The 24,697-nt window shown below is 46.5% G+C and overlaps 1 protein-coding gene across 1 annotated transcript in view; it reads right to left on the bottom strand.

The window, feature by feature from the left end:
• ACTN3 (actinin alpha 3) overlaps window positions 1-24,697 on the bottom strand; it is a 155,173-nt gene that overhangs the window by 48,170 nt on the left and 82,306 nt on the right. Inside the window, exons 3-5 of the mRNA XM_069644784.1 lie at window positions 11,753-11,872; window positions 9,415-9,501; window positions 8,573-8,660 (exon numbers count right to left, since the gene is read on the bottom strand). Coding sequence (XP_069500885.1) covers window positions 8,573-8,660; window positions 9,415-9,501; window positions 11,753-11,872 — 295 coding nt within the window. The remainder of the gene's footprint in view (window positions 1-8,572; window positions 8,661-9,414; window positions 9,502-11,752; window positions 11,873-24,697) is intronic.

Raw genomic sequence — 24,697 nt, 5'->3', positions numbered from 1 at the left:
CCTCGAAGGTACCTTTACTCCCAGGAACCGTCCCCCAAAGCTCCTCTTGGTTTCTATATCTGTAAGGCGAAGTGCCCTGCCCAGGAGAATGCCCACCCCCTCCTTCTTGCTGCTTCTGTGGGAGGCCCAGTAGTTACTACCAATTTCCTTCCCCTTTATCTTAGATTCCTTTCCCTGTTTGTAGTGTGTTTCCTGTAAGAAGAGGACCATTAGACGTTGTTTACGAAACATGTTGCTCGTGAGGGACCTCTTATTCTGGGAGTTGAGGCCCTTAACATTCAGCGTGCCTATTTTCCCCTCAATCATTATCGTATTTTGTCTTGTGCTCTTTAGACCCCTTTGTGTGTTTCCTAAGTGGAACCCGTTGTAAAATAATGTAACCATGGCTCGAACTGGCTTTCCCCTTTCTCCCTAACCCTGTCAAAAACACCACCCCCACTCCCTGCCACCCCCTCCCGTCTCCCTTACCCATTTCGTAAGGCATTCGTCGTCGGCGCCCCATGTGGGGTTAAAGCGAACAACGAACCGCCAGGGTTGCTACCCTGGCCCCGGGAAAATGTATAATATAGAACTTACCATTACGCCCTGTCCTAGGGAGTGTTAGCCCCTCTTTGCCGGGAGCGGGGACCCAGTGATGGTGCCCCCTCCACTTCAAACCCCCCGACCATGACATATGAACCACTCCACTTAGCCCTCAGAACTCGCCTCGCGGCGCGGGGCCGCAAACCTCTGCCTTTTATCGAGGCGAGTTGCCAAGTATCGTTCAACACACCAATAAACTAGCCCCTCACCAGGGAATATTGCAATTTCAACCTGTGTCATTTGAACGAAAATCTGCCAACCGCGGAAACGAAAAAGAAACATAAGGTAGCCGGCACATTCCCCAGATCATTAAGATCCCTTGAGGATCATGAGTTGAGCCTCAGCCTGGTGGTTAAGCCTTCAATACTGCTCATGTGATCATGTGGGTCCCCCGCGGTCCGCTGGGGGGTGTCTGGTTTTCTGGAATTTCCGAGACCCCTTAACTTTTAGCTTCCCTTGGGTGAGATCTGGGCCCTGAGGGGCGCATCTGTGTTGCCTGTCACCACCGCTCTGGTCTCTCGATGTTCCCGCGAGATCTCCTGTCAGGTCATCCGTGGCCCTCTGAATGTCCACCTCCTTAAGCTGATATCTCTGACCCTGCCATTCAAATGCTAGGTAGAATGGATGCCCCCAGCGGTAGCGGATCCCCATCTCCTGTATCCATCTGGTGATGGGTCCGCATTTCTTCCTCATCTGGAGCGTGAGGGCCGAGAGGTCCTGGTATATTGTCACCTTGGAGTTCCCATATTGAATGTCTCGCAAGGTTCTCGCCCCATCCAAAAGTCTGGCCTTGTCTCTATAGTAGTGTAATCTTGCCATCACCGAACGTGGACCCCTACCGCCTCCGCCTGCCCGGTGGACCCTGTCGAGCATGAGTGTCTCTCCGGAGTCCGACCCCAGAACGATCCTGATGATGTCTTGGACTTTACCTTACAGGCCCGCCTGAGTCTCCCCCTCCGCATCCGCCAGGCCGAAAATCCTCAAGTTGTTTCTCCTCTCACGGTTTTCCATAGCGTGACCTTGAGCCGAAGATCTTCCTCACAACTAGTTTCCATCTGCGCTTCAAGGAAGTCCGTCGATGCCTGGTTGTTCTCAACCCCTTCCATTCGGTCCTCTAACGTGGAGACCTTAGCCGTGAGGTCAGCCAGTTTGGCGCCCATGTCTATCCTCATACCTCTGATCTCCTCAAGGATCGTCTGGATGTTGCTCTGCATGGTGTTCATATCCGGGGTTTGCGCAGCGGTGGGGCCGGTCTCCATCTTCGGATGTCCTGGGGTGAACTGGTACTTCGCCAATGTCTCTTTCCAGCTCATGGGACTACAATCATCCTGAGATACAGCGATCCCCCGGGGTGCCCCCCTGATGTATTCCCAGGGCCCAGGGTCATTTATGCTGTTATTTGAGGCCAGTCCTTGGGGGGTTTTCTTCAAGTGTTCAAACTGTGCGCCGATCCCTGAGCACCGTACTATGACCCGCCACAATGGTCTTGCAAAGACCACCCTCGCCCTTGATCCGGTCCTGGGTCTGTGGAGTTCCGGAGCCTTCCTCGGTGCCACTCCCAGGGAGTCCGGGTGGACCTTAGGTAGTGCCAGAAAGTTTGATGTTTGGGGTTGCCAGGGATAGGCCAAGTCCGCTCTACTGTCCTGTGCTCCCTTGGTATGGTGAGGGGGGGCAGCGATTCGGTGTGGCCTCCTACGTTGCCCCTCGTGCTGATTGCTGTTTACTGTGGGGCGCTGATAGATACACGGGCTCCAGCGGGGGCCCGTCGAGCAGACAGTGTTCCACCTGCACACCAGGAATGGCTTGTGTGAGTGGTAGGGTGGGGATGATCCCGGACGTGCGGCAGAGTGTTATGAGTGGAGCTCCCCGTTGAGGGGGAGCCGGTGTGGCCTCACAGTGCGAAGCGGAGGACCTGCAGCCCATCCGGCTGTGGGGTAGACTCTCCTGTGTGGGCCCCGCGCCAGTGACCAGGCGGGGGAGAGGCGAGGGGCCCAGGCATGCTCCCGCGACGGCCCGAGCCTACCTCGATGATGCCACGGCTCCCCCGCCTCCCAAAGTAGCTCCTCTGGGGTTTGCTCTGAGCAGGCCCCCGCTGTCGCAGTGTTGCTCTGGGAGTACATCCAGAGCAAAAAGTGTTAGTGATGCAAGAGTATCAGCAAGATCCTTGTGGATGAGGAGTGTGAAGGTTGCCCATGGTTGTGTTGAGCAAGGTGGGATCATGAACAAGGAAAGCCATAGATTTGATGCATTGATATATTGTCTGATTTTATCTAAATGGGTGGTTAGCAAGTTAATAATTGCAACATGCTTTCATGTGGACTCTAAGATGACTGGGTCAGGCAACAGGTTGGACAGAGTTTGACTGCAACAAAGAGAACCATATTCCTGCTAAGGGCCTCAGCGATAGTTGTGGAGGGATATGGAGCTTTGATTTAGTGATAAGTCCCTGGTGAGTAATGTATAATGCCTTTAAGGGGAGAAGGTCCTACAGCGTCTCCACCGGCATTTCCCTTGTGTTTGGCTATTGTGTTTATTGTCCATCAGTTCTTGAGTACCAAGGATCAGAGGATTTCACCCTCATGTGACGTTGTTTCAGGGGGGCATGTATTTTTACTAGTTGCCTCGTGGTTTGGTTGAAGGTTGACAATAAGGTGTCATGGTTGGGGTTGGTTGGGCTAGTTAGCATTGCAAGACTGTGCTCTAATGATTCCAAGGGGAAGTTCTTATACGAGCAGCAAGAAGACACAGAGGGCTTCCCCTGACCCTCATCAGTCTGGAGAGTATGCATAAGGAGGATACTGATGGCAGCATGGTCTGTCCAGTAAAATGGGATCACCTTGAGGCATTTTACCAGGGGAGACACAGAGAAGACAAGGTCAAGTATGATGTTGCCTGATGTGGTTAGGGTTCAGTACGAGTTGTTGTATGTTGATGTATTCCACGAGATGATAAAAAGCATCCCTGGTGGTTTAGTGACTTGGGTTCGTGGTAAATTGCGATTACAAGGAAGATGTTTATTGAGTGTGCTATTGACGTCATTGTGATGGGATGGAACATTTCATCAAGGAATGATCCACACCTGTGAGGTGGACAATAGATGAGGTGTAAAGTGGCAAGTGAGGAGTTCAATGGAGTTCTCTTAGGCACCATGCTGAGAATGGTGCCAGCCCAGTTGGATCTGTGGATGACTACCACACCCACCACCTTCCACGTGCGTTTAGCATGTTGGATGCTGCACCCAGGTGAAATGAGGAGGTGAAAGGCATGGGAGTAGTTGGGGGAGAGTCATATTTCTGTGAAAAATATGGCACTGAGCGTCTGTGTGGAAATGAGGTTAGTGATGGCGGCAGCATTAAGGACAGGTGAGTGAGCATTGATTAGCATTTGACTGCTCGAAAGCTGCAGGAGTGGGGTGCTGAAAAGAGGTATTTGGATGGCTATCTAGTCCATTGAAAAGGTTTCCAACAAAACCTTTTCCATCAAAAACTATCCATCGAAAATAAATGCATCGAATGATTCTATGTGTAGGATAAACGGTTACTTTTCATTGGGGTGGGTTTTTAAGGGTACAAAACAGGGGGTTGGGGGTTGACCCCCCCAGAAAATGGTGCATTCGATGCAAATATTTTCGATGGATAGGTTTCGATGCTAAACATTTTTGTTGGAAACTTTTCGTTGGAAAGACCATAAACCATTTGAATGAGGTGCCAATGATGCCTGGAGTGGGGCTTCTGTGCATGTTGATGGGCCTGGGCAGTTGACAGAGTATGAATGGTATGTGGCTGTGCGAGACATCTTGTAACGTCTCCCTGGTATTGAAGAAAGTCATTGATTCTGGCCCTTGGCACTATCCAGACCCTCACTTAGCAGAGAATGCCAGCAGTGTGGATGTCTAGGAAAGGCAGCATAAATGGAAGAGCAGGTGCCTCCTGATTGGTTGGAGTAGGAAGAACTCGCCACGTGAGCAGGGGCACTCCTCTGAACATGGTGCAAGAACACTGCACATAACGGAAAACCATCTACCTTTAAGAAAATCCTTGAAAACTGCCTATACAAATGACATACCCAAGACTGTAAAGACCAGACCGAGCTTAGCATCCCAGACCCACAGAAGCTCTCATTCCTGGAGACATTGTCCAGACTGAACCGTTTCTGCTTACTCTTAGCATTGTGCTAGAAGCTCACACACAATGCTTCGGCCACTGAATTTGGGGGATCGGACTCTTTCGGGTCCCCTTCCCTCCACCCTTTTAAATAGAATCAGAATGAAAAGAACTCTTCATCCTCAGAGAGCAAATGAAAATAATCTTTGATCTTGAGCAATAACACTGAACTAAATGCTTAATTTTTGCTAATCCAATCCCTCTCCCGTCAACCGACACATGCCTACATCTCTTACCAGTTTGTACTACTCACATAATCAACCCTCGCACACTGCAACAAACTCCCTTCAAGTATACCACACAAATGGAGCAATACCACTGCTTACAATTCCAGCCCTATAACATACACACACACACACACTGGTATCTCCCTAATGGATGAAACACACACCCACAGCACTTAGAGCCTCATTATGAGTTAGGCGGTGTGGCCCAAAAAGGTGGTCATGCAGTAGTAGCAGAGTTAGCACTGCATTACCGCACTGCGGAACTATGGGTTTGGATGTAAGGTGGAAGAATAAACATCCCGCAAAATACCCCCAAAAAACACCAATTTCGGCAGAATTACCACCGCAATAATTCCACAGAAATCCCCATGGAGTTCTATGAACTCCATAAATGGGGACTAGCACTGTCATACCGGCATTTGTAATCTGGCGGTAATTCCGCCAGAGCAAGTGGCGGTAACAGTGAATCTGTTTGGTGGTATCTCGATGGATTGTCTGCAGAGATACCACCAAACTCATACTGAGGCCAGGTTCATACCAACATCCAGGACTCAGGTGCTTCCGGTCTGCACACATCGACAACTCAGGATACACACCTGCCTTCACCTCTACACAACTAACTACCTCTCCCCCATCTTTTCTTGCAGGGCCACTCAAAAATGACAGGTGTGTGCTATTCAGTATCACTTTACATTACACTACTGATACACATTGATGACCGCATTCACAATCACAAGGGGCAGAACCAGAAAAATGCAGCACGGTTACAAATCTGTGGTTATCATCCAATCCCAGAGTGTACGTAGAACTCTTCACTGGGCCCCATACTCAAATAACCCAGAGATTCCCACGCATGCGCAGTCCTAGCTCAGTGCTGCTGAGCATGTAACCCCTGCCCAGAAAGCTGGCCAAGAGAGAAATGCGAGTGAAAGGAGAAGATATCGATGGATAGATTGGGCAAGATGAGACTAGAGCGAGCAACATGTTCCACCCACCATCAGTCATTACACTACCACGGGTCACTCTTTGTCCCATTGAGACATTTGTTTACTGGTCCGATCACTGGTCACTTTTTGACCAGCGATGCTGCTGCCTGTAGCGGGGGTAACACTTGTCACTCTTTGTCCTTTCAAGGGATGTGTATATTGGCCATAAAACTCATCACTCATTGTCCTATCAATGGGTGTCTATACTGCTCCTGCCGCTATTCACTCATTGGCCTCACACTGCCCCACACCCCTAAAAAACATCCCCTTTACGAAATATACCTTTTTCTTTTATATACAGGGCCAGATTCTGGCTTTTTCCATTTGCACTCATTGCTGAAATGCTTAGGTCAGCAATTTCTCAAAGGCAGCTTGCGCATTTCAGGAGGGGCTGGGCCATATGCTAAAATGTCCTGTGCAGCCCTCTTGCATACAATAGTCCTGGGAGCTGAGAGGCGCCCAGCAACCTCTTGGATGTTGGGAGCGCATTTCACAGAGACGGGCGCTGAAAGGGTCTGTCTCTGTGAAGTGATGGGAAAAGAAAGCATTTCCATATTTCCATCCCTGTTGGAAAACAAGTCATGCCTGGGTCAGAAAAGACTGTGCCATGATTTGCGCTTCCACCTAGGCATGTTCCCAACAGGCGCAGGGGGGGTGATCTTATTATCTGACCATTTGTGAATTCGGGATGCGCTTGTAAATGTGCAGAAATGGCCCCTTATTTGTGTAAAATGTGCAAAGGGCAAATGAATAAAGGCATCTAAGATTCCCTCCTTCAGTTGCCCTTTGAGAATGGGGCTGCTCGTTTTTTTGGCACAAATCTTGCCCATTGTGTAGGTGATTTCTTGCCAGTTAATACTGTGCACTAAAAAAGGTGTGCAGTGAATATTCTACAGTGAAATCCTTGGTACTACAATGGGTGTGCTTAACAGCCCTATTATTCATCACGCAACATGCTGACAATTGATTTGCTGTCATAGTACTACCCATCCCTCTTCCTCCGAGCAATGGCTGTCTTTACTGTTGCTGCCACTGGTCATTCTTTCTCCCAGCAGTGGGTGTGTTTGTTGGGACTTCTACTAGTCACTCTTTCTCCTAGCAGTGGGTGTGTTTGCTAGTGCTTCCAGTAGTCACTCGTTATCCTAGTGGTGTGGGTGTTTGCTGGTGCTTCCACTAGTCATTCTTTCTCCCAGCAGTGGGTGTGTTTGCTGGGGCTTCCACTAGTCACTCTTTCTCCTAGCAGTGAGTGTGTTTGCTGGTGATTCCACTAGTCATTCCTTCTCCTAGTGGTGTGGGTGTTTGCTGGTGCTTCCACTAGTCATTCTTTCTCCCAGCAGTGGGTGTGTTTGCTGGGGCTTCCACTAGTCACTCTTTCTACCTAGCAGTGAGTGTGTTTGCTGGTGCTTCCACTAGTCAGTCTTTCTCCTAGAGGTGGGTGTGTTTGCTGATGCTTCCACTAGTCATTATTTCTTCTTGCGGTGGGTGTATTTGCTGGTGCTTTCACACTAGTCATTCTTTCTCCCATCAGTGGGTGTGTTTGCTGGGGCTTCCACTAGTCACTCTTTCTCCTAGTAGTGGGTGTGTTTGCTGGTGCTTCCACTAGTCACTCTTTCTCCTAGAGGTGGATGTTTTTGCTGGTGATTCCACTAGTCATTTCTTCTCCTAGCAGTGGGTGTGTTTGCGGTGCTTCCACTAGTCATTTTTTCTCCCAGCAGTGGGTGTGTTTGCTGGTGCTTCCACTAGTCGCTCTTTCTCCCAGCGGTGGGTGTGTTTGCTGGTGCTTCCACTAGTCGCTCTTTCTCCTAGAGGTGGGTGTGTTTGCTGGTGCTTCCACTAGTCACTCTTTATCCTAGCAGTGGGTGTGTTTGCTGGTGCTTTCAATAGTCACTCTTTCTCCTAGCAGTGGGTGTGTTTGCTGGTGCTTCAACTAGTCACTGTTTCTTTTGCTGGTGCTTCCACTAGTCATTCCTTCTCCTAGCAGTGAGTGTGTTGGGTGTGTTTGCTGGTGCTTCCACTAGTCATTCCTTCTCCTAGCAGTGAGTGTGTTGGGTGTGTTTTTTGTTGCTTCCACTAGTCATTCTTTCTCCTAGCAGTGGGTGTGTTTGCTGGTGCTTTCAATGGTCACTCTTTCTCCTAGCAGTGGGTGTGTTTGCTGGTGCTTCTACTAGTCACTCTTTCTTTTGCTGGTGCTTCCACTAGTCATTCCTTCTCCTAGCAGTGAGTGTGTTGGGTGTGTTTGCTGGTGCTTCCACGAGTCATTCTTTCTCCTAGCAGTGTGTGTGTTGGGTGTGTTTGCTGGTGCTTCCACAAGTCACTCTTTCTCCTAGCAGTGGGTGTGTTTGCTGGTGCTTTCACTGGTCACTCTTTGTACAAACAATGTGTGCATTTACTTGGGCAACCATTGGTCACGTGTTCTAGCAATATGCATAAACGTGTTATGACTTGGGAAAAAATGATGACTGAGGGCTTCTATGTCACAAACAGAAGGAAACGTCTAGGGGACAGTAATAGCACTGCCCATTTGAACACACTAACCTTAATCCCTGAATTATAAATGAAGATGACCAGTTGGCCTCTCCGGTGGGATGTTAAAAGAAGGGGGTCACTCCAGTACCTGATGTGGAAGTTCTGCACATTCACATTCCTGTAGGGGGCGGTCTTCCTTTGACACCACAGCAGCAAGCCTTCCTTGGCCGATGTTTCTTTAAGAGGATGCAGAACAAGGTTGCGTGAGAACAAACGTCACAAGCTGAATAGTCACTCGCCAATCCCTCCATTTAACCCAAAAAGACAGGCATTTGTTCTCACGTTGTGCAACCAATCATACTTTAAAATTGCAGGAGCAAGGATATAGAACACTGGAAACCTTATGGGTTGCACCAAAAGGGCACTCTATGGCCCGAGAGCCTAGACCACAGGTGCAATGTGTTTTTACTGAAACAGGAACATTTTTAGGTACGCACTCCAGCTGAACCAAAGAACATGTTGCCCACCTCATCTCTCTGAAAGGCGCGTGTGGGTGATGATCAGGGTGGAATAAGAGTGTTGGACAACATGCATGACGATTGTATGTAGCTAGTCCCCTAGAGGACCCTTCAGCGTGACTTCCAATGGTATCCATTCTCAGGGACCATGTTCTGCCTCATTATTCCAGAAAGCAAGACGTGAGTGGCCTAATTATTTTTCTTCAGCTAGCTTTGTCCCTCCCTGCCTTACACCCAGAGAGCTTCCATTAAGATCCACGTCATGCTTAAGGTCTGAACTGCAAAGCAAGCCCATTTACAGGAGCGGGGACTGAAGCATAAAACCTGCTACTGGTTCCAGCCCACTGGGGTGTAGGATTCTAATCCTTCTCTTCTGGGTTAAGCCCACAAAATGTACAGTGAGCCATAACGCATGTCAAGCCGGGGGCCACCACCTCAGACACCCAGGGCTCAGCCCTGCCCACGGACTCACCTTCCACTGAGATATCCTGGATAGCAAAACGCAGGATGATGGTCCAGATCATACCCAGTGTCATCTTCAGGTTGCCATCAACAATTTCTGTGTGTGGAATAGAGGCACAGCAGGAGAAGAGTTAGCTACGGTGAAGGATGGGTCAACGGAACGCTGTGCACAGCAGAGAAACGGTACTGGCATAGTAGCTAATGCCAGTGACCTAATGCCAACTTGACCTACTCCCTTTTAACCGAATTTGGTAAATAAAATGGTACACTTTAATTAAAAAATAGTTGTGGGTCGGGGTAAAGGAATAGGTTGAGGTGGGGGAGTCGCAGGTTGCGGGGGTCTCCCCCACATTTGGGCGGTTGCGGGGGGTCTACCTCTGCAGTAGGTCAAAAAGAATTAGGTGACGAAAATGAGGTCAAATGGGCAGTAGGTCAGGTGTTTTAGGTCAAACAACCCATATCCCAGAGAAACCACACTTACCTAGGCTTCATCACAACCTTATTTTTCATATCACATTTTGAGTATGACTTCATGGCTGTTGACAGGCACTCGCTCCATGCACTAAAAGAGCCTTTTCCCCATCCATAGACACTGTATATAGGCCTCTCCAGATCCCATGTCTACATGTAATCGCCCTGCGCCAGCAGTGCCTCCTTCAGGAGGTGAGACACCACTGTTCAGTCTCTCCACCCATTCAATTATTAAACCCCAATGCCAATTGCACCAGATGGAGCTGGGCCCCAATTGTTTGGTTGCGAGTGCTGAGGTCCCACAATAGAGCCTTCCTCAGCTAGCGACACCTTTCCGTATTCTTCCAACAGCGTTCATACACCTGATTCACTCCTGTGACTAGAATAACAGGCTGCAGGCCCACTCTGGCCCATGGCAAAGGCCATGCTATGAAGGATCATTGGGTGTCAGGAATGCACCTGTGTAGATGCACCCCTCTATCGCCCACCCACGCACTCCCCCCACCAAACAGGGAAATGTCCTGATGCCTTTGAGAATGTCTCTCTCAGGTCTTTTGCTGTCTTTGCTGTGATTGCTAACAGAGGCCAAGGTGACTGAAAACTGCATATTGATGAAAGAAGCAACTATCTGGGAAGGGATTGGACGGGCAGTAGCAACATTACCACACCAAGAGTCACATGGTTACTCTTCATGTGGAGGACCTCTGCTCCCATAATCCACATCCACCATAGTTAGGCGTCATGGCAAAGATCATGGCAATTGAAGTCCAAAATATCTGGATAGGTATCAAAATATTTAAAACATTACAGAGTGGTAACTTTCAGAGAGGACCACAATAACGAAAAACACTGCAAACATTAATTAAATAAATAAAGGGTAGTGGGGTAAAGGGGTTAAAATGGGTCGGATGGAGTTGGAGTGGCATTATAAGGTTAATAAAAATAGGGGGATATATGGGGACCCCCTCAAATAAAAATAAAAAAGATTCAGTGTTTTTCTGTATTTTTTCCATGATTAAATTTAGCACTCTGTAATTGTGGTCGGTAAAATCACATACAACCATCTGGATATGAAACATAGTGAGCATCTGGTATGCGAGATAAGCTGCCATTGCCTTGTATGGAGCGTTTGCCAGAAGTAGACCTACTATGAACAGCATTCCCTGAACATCCCGAGCCGGTGCGGCATGGGATCTTGGGGAAGGGGGAATGTTCGTGTAAGGGCACGATTGCACATTTCTGAACTTGTACACTTTTGCTCGACTGCCATTTGTGTTTTACAGACCAGACGGGTCCGAAGGCATTCCCTAGTCGACAATCGGATGCATTTCCAGCACCCAATCCTTGCCAGTAGGGCAACTGAGCTAGGAATCTGAGAGCTAAACAGCATCCTCAACCAAACCTGGGCCGCACAACAACTATTCCGAGAATTTTCCAATTGCGGAGATGGCACAAACCAAGTCATTAAAATGCACTATTGCTATGGTCGGAGCCGGTTTCCCCTGAAGCACACAGATGCCTTCCGTGGCACAGATCAGGCATTCCCAGAAGATCAGCCAGACCTGGGGCTCATGCTACCCAATTCTCTTAGCGGCCATCGGACCCTGTTCACTACCCCCATGTGTTTCCACTGCACTTACTAACACTGTGTAATCTGTGTACATTTTTGTAAATAAAGCACACCATACCTATAATGTATACTGTATGTCAAGATTGCAAATTATGTGGGTTCCCCACCTGTTCGCACTGTACCCTACTCTGTAACCTCTTCACTGTGCTTCATTGATTAAGTTGGTAAGTTTTAAGCGCCTAGATACCTCTGGGTTTTGTGCGCTATATAAATGTTCATATAAATAAATAAAATAAACACAACTCACCCTCAGCACCAATGGACACCAGCTTGACACCCTTGCTGGCGATGTAGTCCAAGGCTTTGTTCACGTTGGCGATCTTGTGAAAACGCATCTTGCCTTTGTCCGGCTTTGGCAACCGTTCACCTAGAGGGAGACAGGCACAGACCTTGAGCAGTCAACATAAGGCAGGCAGAGATCAATCAGACGACGCGCATGTCATAATCATGTGCTCTCATACAATGCTTCATTCCAGATTTCTCCAGCCTATGTGTGCTGTAATACAGGTGGTGTCATAAATCGTGGATGCAGGAATTTTACAAAGGTCTTTCGACGTTTCAAGAATGGACCTCAAGGATGTGGGTTGGGGGAGTGGCGGTTAGAAGGGTGCGAGATCTGTTAAAATGTTGCTGTGTTAAACAGCAGCCTGCGTCTATAAGATGGTAGAGATTGAAAGTATACATTTGGCAGCAGTGCCTGAGATCCAACATATTTTTGAAAAAGCACAAGCAACATACTGTGAATAAGCTGTACTTTCTGGCGCCATAGCAAGGGAGCGGTGTGCAAGCCAAGGGGGGCTTGCGCTTGACTCCATTTTTAAGACACAGCCTGGGCAAAACAGCCCAGCCTGCTCCCAAAAGAGCAAAGTAAATCAAAATGAAATCTTCCCAAGGGTGAGCTCAGCTACCTTACCACACCGAGGCTGCCAGTGCACTGGCCCTCAGCCTGCGGGAATGCAACAGGAACAATCACTATTAAGCCCCCTTCAAATCATTAGAGTGCAGGCGAGCTCCCCCGTCACTCTCTGCCTCGCCACTAAAAAGAAAAACACCCCATTTCTGGTTTTCTAGTCGTTCAAGCTCCCTCTATAATCATTGTGAGTCCTCTTCCTTTCCCCCCAGCGTAGCCGCCAGCCTGCCACCCCTTGCCCAGATCATGGGTCTGCCTCGCAGCCCTTTGCCACCGCCTCTGTGAAAAGAGTGAAGCCAATACCCATCAGGGCCCCTGGGCACCCGCAGCTGATCATTTGAGTGGCCATCTTCCCGGTCAAACGCCTCGGATTGATGCTTCTTCCTTCCTATTTTATCATTGGGGCCCGCATATGGATATCTTAACTTGTTCATAGATCTAATTGTGAATATATATAATATACTTGTCTTTTAATAATATGTCTTACTTTTAGGATACGGGATATACATACAGATGTGTTATTACTTCTTTATTTTATGTTTCTATCTGTGCTGATATGTGACTTGTATTTGTATTAATGAACAGTGCAATACTTGTATTTAACCCGTATGGTTATCTTTATTCTTGCATATTTAAAATATGTGTAAAGGTTTGTTTTTAACCAATACAACAAAAAAGCCTCTAACAAATTCGAATTCAATGTGCATGCTCAGTGATCAGAACTACAGTGGGCGCATGATGGGGGCATTTATTTGGGAAAGGTTCACACGTCTTCGGGTAGCTACCCAAATCTGTGCCTTCTCTCGAGGTAAACTAAACTAAGTCACCAATCCAAACCTAGTTCTTTTAAATGGTCTAATTTATTTCAAAGTTCTCAAGCATGCAAAGTTTTTTTTTTTGGTGGAACTTCACATTTTCTTGGCAGTAACAATGTGCATGCCAGTGTCAAGCATGGGTTGAAAGCAAGTGACTGTATCACTCAGTTTCATTCATACCTCTTAACTCCCCCTCTTTTGGTGCTTGTCACCCGCCCTGCACTCAGTGCTCACGGTAAAGCTCACTCTACTCAACAGACTTCAGTTCGATCCCAATCTCAAAAAAAAACAAAACATTGCATTTCGACCGTCTTAGTTTGGCTTCAGGTAATATTGTCCCTGTATATAATGTCGCCATACATATAGTCACCGGGAAACGGCATAGGCAACGTTATATATGGGGACAATGTATGGGGTAAATGGGAGCGGGGTTTGCAGGGGTGTGTGTCCGCAAAAAAACGGCGGCAATGTTTGCATGGCGACATTTTTGCGGGGACATTATCACATGGAACCCTTAGTTTAAGCAGTACTTCTCAAAAATACAGAAGAGATTTTTGTATGCTTCTGTTCAGGAAGGGGAACATAAGACCACAAATTATGTTTTTTTGATTCGCATTTTTCTACAAGGATTTTTGTATTTGTCAGGTTGATTTATTTTTTTTATTTTTGTACTTTTCCAGCCATCACCATAAATTAGGGCACACTTTTAGCCCCTGGAAGCCAAACATGAACACATTTCTTTAAGAACTAAAACTGAGCGGCTATGTGGTCAAGTGCCTAAATTGAAGGCTAGTCTCAACTCTTGGCTTCAACGCTTAAGTATGTGATCCTAGGCAAATTATATTATCTGTCAAAAATAATGAAATGCAACTGTCTACTATTCAAAATAGCTTTTATATTGGTTCAATATCCTATGACAGGCTTGTTCCACACATAATATTGACCACTCATATACTGCACACCAATTACTCTCTTAGCACAGTTGGGGGAATCGAATCGCTTGTATTGCAATGTCCCGCGATGCCATTGAATATAAAAGCCTAATGTTACTCCATGTGATGTCATTTTCCGTGATTTCACTTCTGGTAATGTCAGGGCATATACAAAGTAGGTGGCCTGTGCGTCTCTTGCTGCACGTGGCTTTGCAAATCCTAGAACCAGCCCTAGTTTTTCACCCTCTCTCCGAAAAAAGAAGAGGTAGGAAAGAAAGGCAGGGATGAGGAGTCAGGACGGCTGGTCTGGGCTTTGCATCATGGGAGGTGGGGAGGCAGGACGGCAGGTCTGGGTTTTGCATCATGGGAGGTGGGGAGGCAGGACGGCAGGTCTGGGTTTTGCATCATGGGAGGTGGGGAGGCAGGACGGCTGGTCTGGGCTTTGCATCATGGGAGATGGGGAGGCAGGACGGCTGGTCTGGGCTTTGCATCATGGGAGGTGGGGAGGCAGGACGGCAGGTCTGGGTTTTGCATCATGGGAGGTGGGGAGGCAGGGCGGCTGGTCTGGGTTTTGCATCATGGGAGCTGGGGAGGCAGGACGGCTGGTCTGGGTTTTGTATTAATGGAGGTGGGGAGGCAGGACGGCAGGTCTGGGATTTGCATCATGGGAGGTGGGGAGGCAGGACGGCAGGTCTGGGTTGTGTATTATGGGAGGTGGGGAAGCAGGACGGCAGGTCTGTGCTTTGCATTATGGGAAGTGGGGAGGCAGGGCGGCAGGTCTGTGCTTTGCATTATGGGAAGTGGGGATGCAGGACGGCTGGTCTGGGCTTTGCATCATGGGAGGTGGGGAGGCAGGACGGCAGGTCTGGGCTTTGCATCATGGGAGGTGGGGAGGCAGGACGGCAGGTCTGGGTTTTGTATTATGGCAGGTCGGTAGGCAGGACGGCAGGTCTGGGTTTTGCATCATGGGAGGTGGGGAGGCAGGGCGGCTGGTCTGTCCTTTGCATGATGGAAGGTGGGGAGGCAGGACGGCTGGTCTGGGTTTTGCATTACGGGAGGTGGGGAGGCAGGGCGGCTGGTCTGGGCTTTGCATTACGGGAGGCAGGGAGGCAGGGCGGCTGGTCTGGGCTTTGCATTATGGGAGGTGGGGAGGCAGGGCGGCTGGTCTGGGCTTTGCATTATGGGAGCTGGGGAGGCAGGTTGGCTGGTCTGGGTTTTGCATTATGGGAGGTGGGGAGCCAGGACGGCTGGTCTGGGTTTTGCATCATGGGAGGTGGGGAGGTAGGACGGCTGGTCTGTGCTTTGCATTATGGGAGGTGGGGAGGCAGGACGGCAGGTCTGGGTTTTGCATTATGGGAGGTGGGGAGGCAGGACGGCTGTTCTGTGCTTTGCATGATGGGAGGTGGGCAGGCAGGACGGCTGGTCTGGGTTTTGCATTACGGGAGGTGGGGAGGCAGGGCGGCTGGTCTGGGCTTTGCATTATGGGAGGTGGGGAGGCAGGGCGGCTGGTCTGGGCTTTGCATTACGGGAGGCAGGGAGGCAGGGCGGCTGGTCAGGGCTTTGCATTATGGGAGGTGGGGAGGCAGGGCGGCTGGTCTGGGCTTTGCATTATGGGAGCTGGGGAGGCAGGATGGCTGGTATGGGTTTTGCATTATGGGAGGTGGGGAGCCAGGACGGCTGGTCTGGGTTTTGCATCATGGGAGGTGGGGAGGTAGGACGGCTGGTCTGTGCTTTGCATTATGGGAGGTGGGGAGGCAGGACGGCAGGTCTGGGTTTTGCATTAAGGGAGGTGGGGAGGCAGGGCGGCTGGTCTGTGCTTTGCATGATGGAAGGTGGGGAGGCAGGGCGGCTGGTATGGGCTTTGCATTACTGGAGGCGGGGAGGCAGGGCGGCTGGTCTGGACTTTGCATCATGGGAGGTGGGGAGGCAGGACGGCTGGTCTGCGTTTTGCATTATGGGAGGTGGGGAGGTAGGATGTCAGGTCTGGGTTTTTCGGGCTTTGCATCATGGGAGGTGGGGAGGCAGGACGGCAGGTCTGGGCTTTGCATCATGGGAGGTGGGGAGGCAGGGCGGCTGGTCTGGTTTTTGCATTATGGGAGGTGGGGAGGCAGGACGGCAGGTCTGGGCTTTGCATCATGGGAGGTGGGGAGGCAGGACGGCTGGTCTGGGCTTTGCATCATGGGAGGTGGGGAGGCAGGGCGGCTGGTCTGGGTTTTGCATCATGGGAGGTGGGGAGGCAGGACGGCAGGTCTGGGCTTTGCATCATGGGAGGTGGGGAGACAGGACGGCATATCTGGGTTTTGTATTAATGGAGGTGGGGAGGCAGGGCGGCATGTCTGGGTTTTGTATTAATGGAGGAGGGGAGACAGGGCGGCAGGTGTGGGTCTTGGGTTGTCTGGAATGGGGAGACAAAATGTCAGATAGTTGCACAGCCATTCTTTTTTCAAGTGTCACATGTGTTTTGGGTTCCATGTGATAATCTCGAATATTAAAGGCTGTACAAATAAAAGACCGATTTTTTTCGACCGATTTTGTGCGGCCTTTAATATTTGAAATACATCAATTCCCCCCTCCTTTGAAAATGGGGGTTTCCTCCCCGAACCCTCCTGCAACCTCTACCCCCCCAACCCCACCTCACAAACAAATACACTCTGACACACACCTTATCCCAGTCCTCCGCCTCACATACAAATCTACTCAAAAACACACAAACACACACACACACAAGCAAACACGCAGACACACTCCTCCTCCTCTGCCCCCTCCCCACTTACCTTACACCCGTCTTCTCCTGCCCGTCTCTCTGTGTGCCTGGGGCGTGACAGTTATGATTTGGAAAAACCGCTCTGTGCATTCTCAGAGCGGTCGTTCTTCCTAACTCGGTCTTTTTATTTTTCGTGAAAATGTAAAAGACATTTTCACTCAATACCGTGTTTTGCTCTTAGAGCCCGGCCAGGTACAACGCCTCAGTTCCAACAATAAACTCTTTGGCTCTCCCACCTCCATGTTAGGGTCATTCAGGGCCAATCTATCAGCCATTAGCCTATCCAACCCGAATCCAGCTTGTATTTCCATCGCAGCAGCCCATAGCCACTACAGCGGCATTGCAATTGGGCCTGCATAAAACTATCACCCAAGAAGTAGAAGCAGGAGTAGCCATCAACAGGTTCAAATCTTTTCCCCCAATCCCCCATACAAAGTGTCAGCAAAACTCCTCAAAGCACTGAAATGCCACGCTGGTCCTACTAAGCTCATGGAAGGTTTAGATGATGTGTCCATTGCCGAACATGATGGACATGCTTGTGCTTTCAAACCATTGGGTATAACTCCGGGCAGCTTCCCATCACCAACCTGCCTCTCTAGAAGCAGTCTTTCTGGAACTGCATGGCACACCCTCCTTGCATGCAATTACAAGCCACCTAGGGGTATCTCTTGTCTCATTGGGCCTTATCGACGTACTGAAACGTGAGTCCTTAGACCCATCAATCACGTGGGGCACAAATAGACAGGCGTGAAATACTAATTACTACAAATGTCCACATAATGCATCCTTAAAAGAGCCTTCTGGAACCATGAGCTGGCCAGATAATTCATTAATATTTTATTATTCACTTAATACCAGAGACCAGTCTCTAAGCCCAAGACCAGGATTCGAACCTCTGTATTGTCTTCCAAGACAAACGCATTGCCCCTGAGCTATCCGAGCTGCTGATTTTTGGGTCCCCTCAGGCTAGGCTTAAGCTTGAACCCAGATACCTGTCCTTCTCAATTCAAGCCTGCAACATTCCGTCGTTATCTGAGAAGGTGAAAACATTAGGCATCCATCGCGAGTCGTCACTTAACTCCAAAACTCATATTAATCAGGTGGTTAAAAACGGCGGCTTTTACCTCCGACTGCGTAAAAGCATTTGTCCCTTCCTTTCTCAGCCTAACTGTAGATCCACAGCACGGGCCATTACATCGTTCAGGATCGATTAGTATACCCACACTGGCTGCCAATACCTACAAGAGTGCACTTCATGCCAGCTGTGGTTATCCATAGATGTCGACAGAGCACACTGCCAGTCTACCTTAAAAACATGGCGACTCCATACGAGCCTAGAAGCACTCTGCGCTCGTCTACACTAGCACTGATCACCAACCCACGCTTCAAGTGGCCTAACGGGCTGGGAACATCTTTCCCAGTCCTTTCAGCCAAACTCTGGAATTCAGTCCCCCTGATCTTGAGACAAGAACGAAATAACACACGATTCCGACTGCAGCTAAACACCTTTCTTTTAAAGTAACACTACCCTTGACCTGACCTAGCCTTCCTGACTTCTGTCCCTTCATTATGTATGTCTTTCTGTCTGAATGTTACTTGGCGCCCGATGCCTGCAGGCTTTCAGCGCCATATATAAGTAAATAAATGAATATCCTGCCAGCCACATATAACTTTTTTGATTGTTGTTAAAGGGCATTTTTTACCTCAGTTTCTAGATGTGCACATGCCATCTCAACCTTGATTATGGTCTGTTACCTTTATATGCATTGTAAATGTTGCAGGTAGGTAAATTCTATTAATGGCACGATGAATAGGGAGGAGAGAGGGTATTGAACCATGTGACATCATTTCATTCAAGCGATTATTTTCTGGTACAAGGACAATGATTTTGTAATGTGCATGTTGAGGCCCCCAACACCCAGACATCCGCAGTAGCTTACCAAGTTATGAAAGGAAACTAGGTGCTTGTTGCGGGGTTCTCAGTGCCGCAACACATTATTGTCTCAGATGAATTCCTAAACACGTTTGCGTGATTTTAAACCCCTGAAGAACTTGTTCCATGTTTTCATAGACAAGAAATTGACAGAGCTTTGAGTTAAGAAGTCTGTCTGGCGCAGTGCCAGGAATATTGTTACCTTGTCAATATCTCAGAATTATTTTTTATTTGGCACTGGTTGCCCATTTCCCGTCACACTATTTAAGTTATGTGTGACAAGTATTTGCCATGGCGAGCATGAGACAATATGGGATTCCATATAGAGCTACAGGCGCTTGATAATAGTACCGAGCATTGCGGTAAGTCTGGTAGGCATGATGCCGAGCAATGACCAGACAAGCGGCATATGATCTGTTTAGTGGCGCTGACTTGTGTAAGATCCCTTCTGGAGGCATGCTAATGGGTTTCAAGTTCAAAAATGTGGTATCACCATGTTTTCACCAAAGGTAACTCATTGCAATGGCTTTCTTCAGGACATCTGTTGTATTTCACACAAGAGAAAATAAAGACGTGCTTGCTTCCTGAGATGTGGCTGTTTCCTGGGGTTGTAGTCGCAGCTGTTATTACAACACAACTAAGTGGTACCTTATGTATTGACCACGAGAGTGAAAGGCATGAGGCGCCACCAAAATTACACTCAAGTCGCGGGATTCAAAGCTGCAGCCTTTAAATTGCACCAATGTGTCTAGTTAACCCTCTGAACTTTCTCCCCAATCAGATCATGTGGCAGACTTCAAGTATGGTACATCAATTGTCATATGGCATCTGTGGACATCATATACCTGGAAAAGCATTACAGTTATGCTGATCAGATACAATTAGCTGTTATACAGAGGTCTAATTGGATTTAGGGGATCAGGTGTTTTATTGCAACACATTTGTTAATGAATGTGTGCAATATCTTTTGGTGTAATAAAATAAACATCTGTGTGTTCTGAACGGATAATGGATTATTGCACGCTCTGTTAATAAATGACCTCTTGAAGGGAATCATTCGTGAATTGCCAGAATATCACAGTTGTATCTGGAGTTTAATCAGGGGATTATCAGTCTCCACTCTAGGGATACAAGTGAGGTTGATTCAGGAGTGGGAACACATGCTTGGGGTCCTTCTTTTTCAACAACCTGAATTTAAAGAATAAGCCTGGGCTCCCAAATAATAAGTTCAAACGGAAGACTAATACATCAAAGAGCACTACTGCTGTTATTTTTTTTAAATAAAAGTTAGTTGGTTTGAAAAGTCTGTATTTACAACACAGTGGGCACGCCGCAGTGTCAATTATTTATTATGTTTTGTATAGCGCCGCTCTGCCACCAGACAGAAGCACTAGTATTGCAACAGATGAAAAAGAAGCTGGAAAAAAATCCAGTGTAAACGTGCAACCAGAATCACCGAGCGATGCTGCATACAAACCAGCACATCAATTAGGGGTCAAAAAACATAATTTTAGTGGTAAAAACAACAAAGAAAGGTACTGGATGGCCAGCTTTTAAAAGGCTGTCTATAACTCCAAATCAAGAGGCAATGACAGATATGGGGACCACTACTGAAGGAAACATTTTCAGGCTTTCCCCCTTTTGGGGTTCACCAGAAGTCTGTGCTCAATGTATTAAAACTGGAGAGGCTTAAGATAGCGGACAACTTTTGTAGCCTCTTGAACAACTTATAAAGGATCACACAATGGAGATATCCTTATCTAAGTGAATTACAAAGTAAGAGTTCCACCCCCCCAAAATGCCCAAACCGAGGGATCAATCAATTTGGTGGGTAGAAAAAATGTAGATGGTTGGAGTGAGAAGGTATGAGCTGGAGTGGACCAGCATGCCCGCCGGTATGGTAAGCATATTTTGCATGGCTCCGCCCCCAGATTTCCATGGGTCCCAGAGAAGCTATGAGCTGCAGTGGACTTGCAGCTCCCTATCAGCCAGAAATGAGGAGATTCATTTCAGAGCACCACCATTGATAACGAAAGTACTTTTTAATCGATTCAGAACGGTAGAGTGGTTAACAGTATCAAACAACGCAGAGTAATACAGGAGGATGAGTATCGCATGGGTGTTCTTTTAAAGGAACTACTGGATTTCAACCCTTGTTGATGGAAGAGCTGTCTCTAGTTGGTCTGAATTCTGATTTACAATCGGGCGGTAGTTGGCCAGTCTACTAGGATGGTCTGTTGCTTTTTATTTTTAGAAAAGGCGAGATGTGGATCTTTTTGAGAATGATAGGGAAATCACCTTAAGACAAGGAACTGTTCACCAGCATTGTATGCACAATATCTGGTAGAGTACATTTGTTTTGTTTGTTCTCTGTTGTACCCATTCATTATTAAAAAATAGCATCAATATTTGTGTATATAAGTGCGATTAGATGGGATCTGATTTTTTTATTGTTAATCTATTGGTGGATTTTCTGGTGGATCCCTCCTTTTTTAATATATTAGCTTTGTGATTCAGTATATTGTCCTTACCTCAACACTGCATCTTCCCAATTCTTCTTGGCCGTCACTTTCAAATCAACCTTTATTTATGTGTGCATACAGTCTTATCTCATGTCACCCATATTTCGGCCAACTCAGCTTCAGGAATTCATTAGCTTTTCTTCAAATTTAGAAGTTCTTTAATATTAATATATTTGACTGTTTAAGCAGTTTTATTTCTACAGTGCCCACGTTATTTCATGGGGATGAATTTGATCAAACCCTGCTTTCTGTGGGGTTTTTCTGCATGTGCGTAAAGTTCATTTCAGTTTGTATATTTTATGGTGTGTGCATGTGAATGGTTTGTTTTCTTTTCTGTACTTTATATGTGTTTTGTTAATGTGTTTAAATTCACAAAATTCTTAGCAGCTCTGGCAATCTTTATTATTTCCTCAGCACACAGCCTTTTTTCTCCAGTTCACCAAATCTCCTTCTAATTGTATGTTGAGTTTCTTGTTGCTAGTTCTTTTTTACATGATTTTAATAATCTTTCGGTTATACTGTTTCGGGAACATATTTTTTCAGTATGGTTTTCTGTTTTTCCATGAACTGTTTATTGTAATAAAATTAGGATTTGGAATTTTTTCTTAGGATGATTTAGTTTTACTGGTGATTCATCATTTTCTTCACTTTGTCATCTGGAATGCATATGGGTGCTCTATTTTGTGCTTTGGTGATATTTGGATTGTTTGCTTAAAATATATTGTTGTCAGGTTTTAATGGATGTTTGCCTGCATTTTGGGATTTTTTTTCTTTTTCTTTTGGGTCACTTTAGGTGTACAGACTTGCCCCACTGCCCACCATTGTGCCTTTGGCTTATTTGCAGTTCTTTTCTTTTGGTGTATTGTTCTTTTTTGTTCTTTAGGTTTTTGCAGGCGAGGATTATATTGCCCATTCAGTCTTCAAACTGTGACTGTATGTGTTATTTTCTCTAGCATTGATATGTCTAATGCATTTGTTGTTAGATTTTCCACACCTGACTCCATCCCGTGTTCTTTAACTTCAGCTTTTAAACTTTCATAGTTGTGTTTATTTTGTATATAGTCAGTGTCCTGTCGTTGTCTGCATTTCTTTTATTTCTTGAAATGCTTTTTTCTTTCTTATTCTGTTCATGAATGTCCAGATAGTTGGTAGCATGACTATGTGCCAAAGAGTTATGCCACTGCTCTTCTGAATTGATCACGTTGGCTCCATTGTTTAAAGACCAATTGTCACAGTTCTAAAATGTTATGTGGAATCCTGATCACCAGGTCATTGCCTTTGTCTGCTTTATCTTGCCACCTGCAGATGCTCAAAATAATATAGCGATGGTGAGAATTGCTTTCTATCTTTTAAAGTATTCTAAATGCATTATTAACTCGAAGTACATTTGTATTTCTTTAAGTGGTACACATGCTAGTGTGCATAGTATATTTACATGTTGTTTTCCACTGTATTTATTATGGAGACAACTTTTTGTATTTTTTCGTCATACAATCGGTATAAAATGAATAAAATATCCTCCCATTTCACTGCTGTAGATTTTGTTTTACTGTGCTAATATCTTGAATTTCATAGTCCATTATTTTTGTAGATTATTTATGATGGATGTATGCTTTCTTTTCGCCTTTCATTTTATCAATTACTCTTCATAGGTTCCTACTTCTCCTGTACTTATTAGAGAAAGTGCTAAATGAGTTATAATTCTGTGCTTCATTTTGTGTATAGTTGCTGAAATAATGCTGGGCATAGATTTCATTCATATGACCTGTTTCACTATTTCTAGTATTCTGATGCTGTTGTCAGAGTCTCACATTATCATTCTCCTATTTGTTTCCTAATGTTGTTAATGTTGTGATAAAAAGATGAACTACTTTCCTTGTTGTGTTCTGGTAGTTTACTGTGTATTTGAAGGTTATCATATTCACTTGATACATGTGAAAAAAATTTTAAACACTTTTGAAACATTTTTAATCAGCGAGTCATGTAAATTCAGTATTTTCTCAAAAACAGTTTATAACATGGATGGAATACAACAAATGTAAATTTCATTGAAAGAACTAAAAGGAAAAAGAGAAAAAGAAAAAAGGGTTGATTCAGATATGTTGATAATTGTGAAATAAAACAGTGAACACGTGTTTAGGCTGCGTTTATGTGGCATTTTGAAGATGTGTTACTTCCATGGTAGATGTACAGGTTCTACCGCACTTCGTTTGCTTGGGGGTAAATCACGTCTTCGATTTTGCAGATGTTGGCAAATAGTACTTGAAACATGCTTATTATAGCAGTCGTACCTTTCTGTAGAAGGTATTTCCAAGATTTTGCATTTGTCTCCATATTGTAATTTTCAGAAATCATTTTGACTGCGCTGATTTCAATTACCCATACAAGGATTTAGGGTTTCCAAGGTTATCCACTATATTTGCACAAAAATTGAACAGCCGAATGTCGGAATGATTACATTGCATGTAGCAGCGCCACGATGCCCCCGAGCTGTTTGTGCACTTTATACATGCACAAAATAAATAAAATATAAATAAATAAATGCATTTTATACAATGCTCTGTTTAGGTTTTAAAATATTGTGTATTGGTGTGATACATTTTAAAGCTACAGGTGATAAACTTTTTGTTGGTACCTCTATGCTATATTTAAACAATAGTTTGCTCAAGTCTATTAACTCGGGCCCCCGGCCGTTACCATCCAGTATAGACCTTAGAACTGGGTATTGTTATGATTAGCACCCCAAAGATGTATACCGTGGTGCTAGGAGAATGACTGTGTGAAATCACTGGTTGTGGCGATTGAGCACACACTTGTGGAGCCCCTCTTCTATTTCCATAATGGCCAGAGCAGGTGGTGAGTCTCAGCGAGGTGCTGCGGTCCAAGGGAACGAGGAGTGGTGAGTGTGTGCTGGGGAGGGTGTGGGCGGGGGGAGGCAGAGGGTAAGGGTTAGCAGTAAAGTGAGGGAGAGAAGATGGCAGGTGAGTGGAGTGCTTGGTCAGAACGCAGCCATGGATATAGAACTTCAGTTGCCCTTGCGAAACACCTGATTAGCTGCTGCACTTGCCCATGGTGCTAATTACTGCTAATGTTATGGGCAACTTAACAGGTGTGCTTGAAATGAAATCTGCAAACGTGTTCTAGTGCACCATGGAATTATGCATGCCTTGCTTTCGCAAAGCATTCCAATCGTGTCACTAGTCCGTTCTCACCCTCACCTTCTGTGACTGAAAGCCCATGCCCTTGTGGGGACTCTTGGTGACTAATCTTCTCAAAACCAATGGCCCCGATCTTGCTCCGAGCATGGCTACGATTA

This window comes from Ambystoma mexicanum, chromosome 2p, assembly GCF_040938575.1.
Source record: "Ambystoma mexicanum isolate Mex_15411 chromosome 2p, UKY_AmexF1_1, whole genome shotgun sequence".
Lineage (NCBI taxonomy): Eukaryota > Metazoa > Chordata > Amphibia > Caudata > Ambystomatidae > Ambystoma > Ambystoma mexicanum.
The sequence above is the reverse complement of the archived record's forward strand: the minus strand, read 5'-3'. Positions and strand labels throughout refer to the sequence as shown.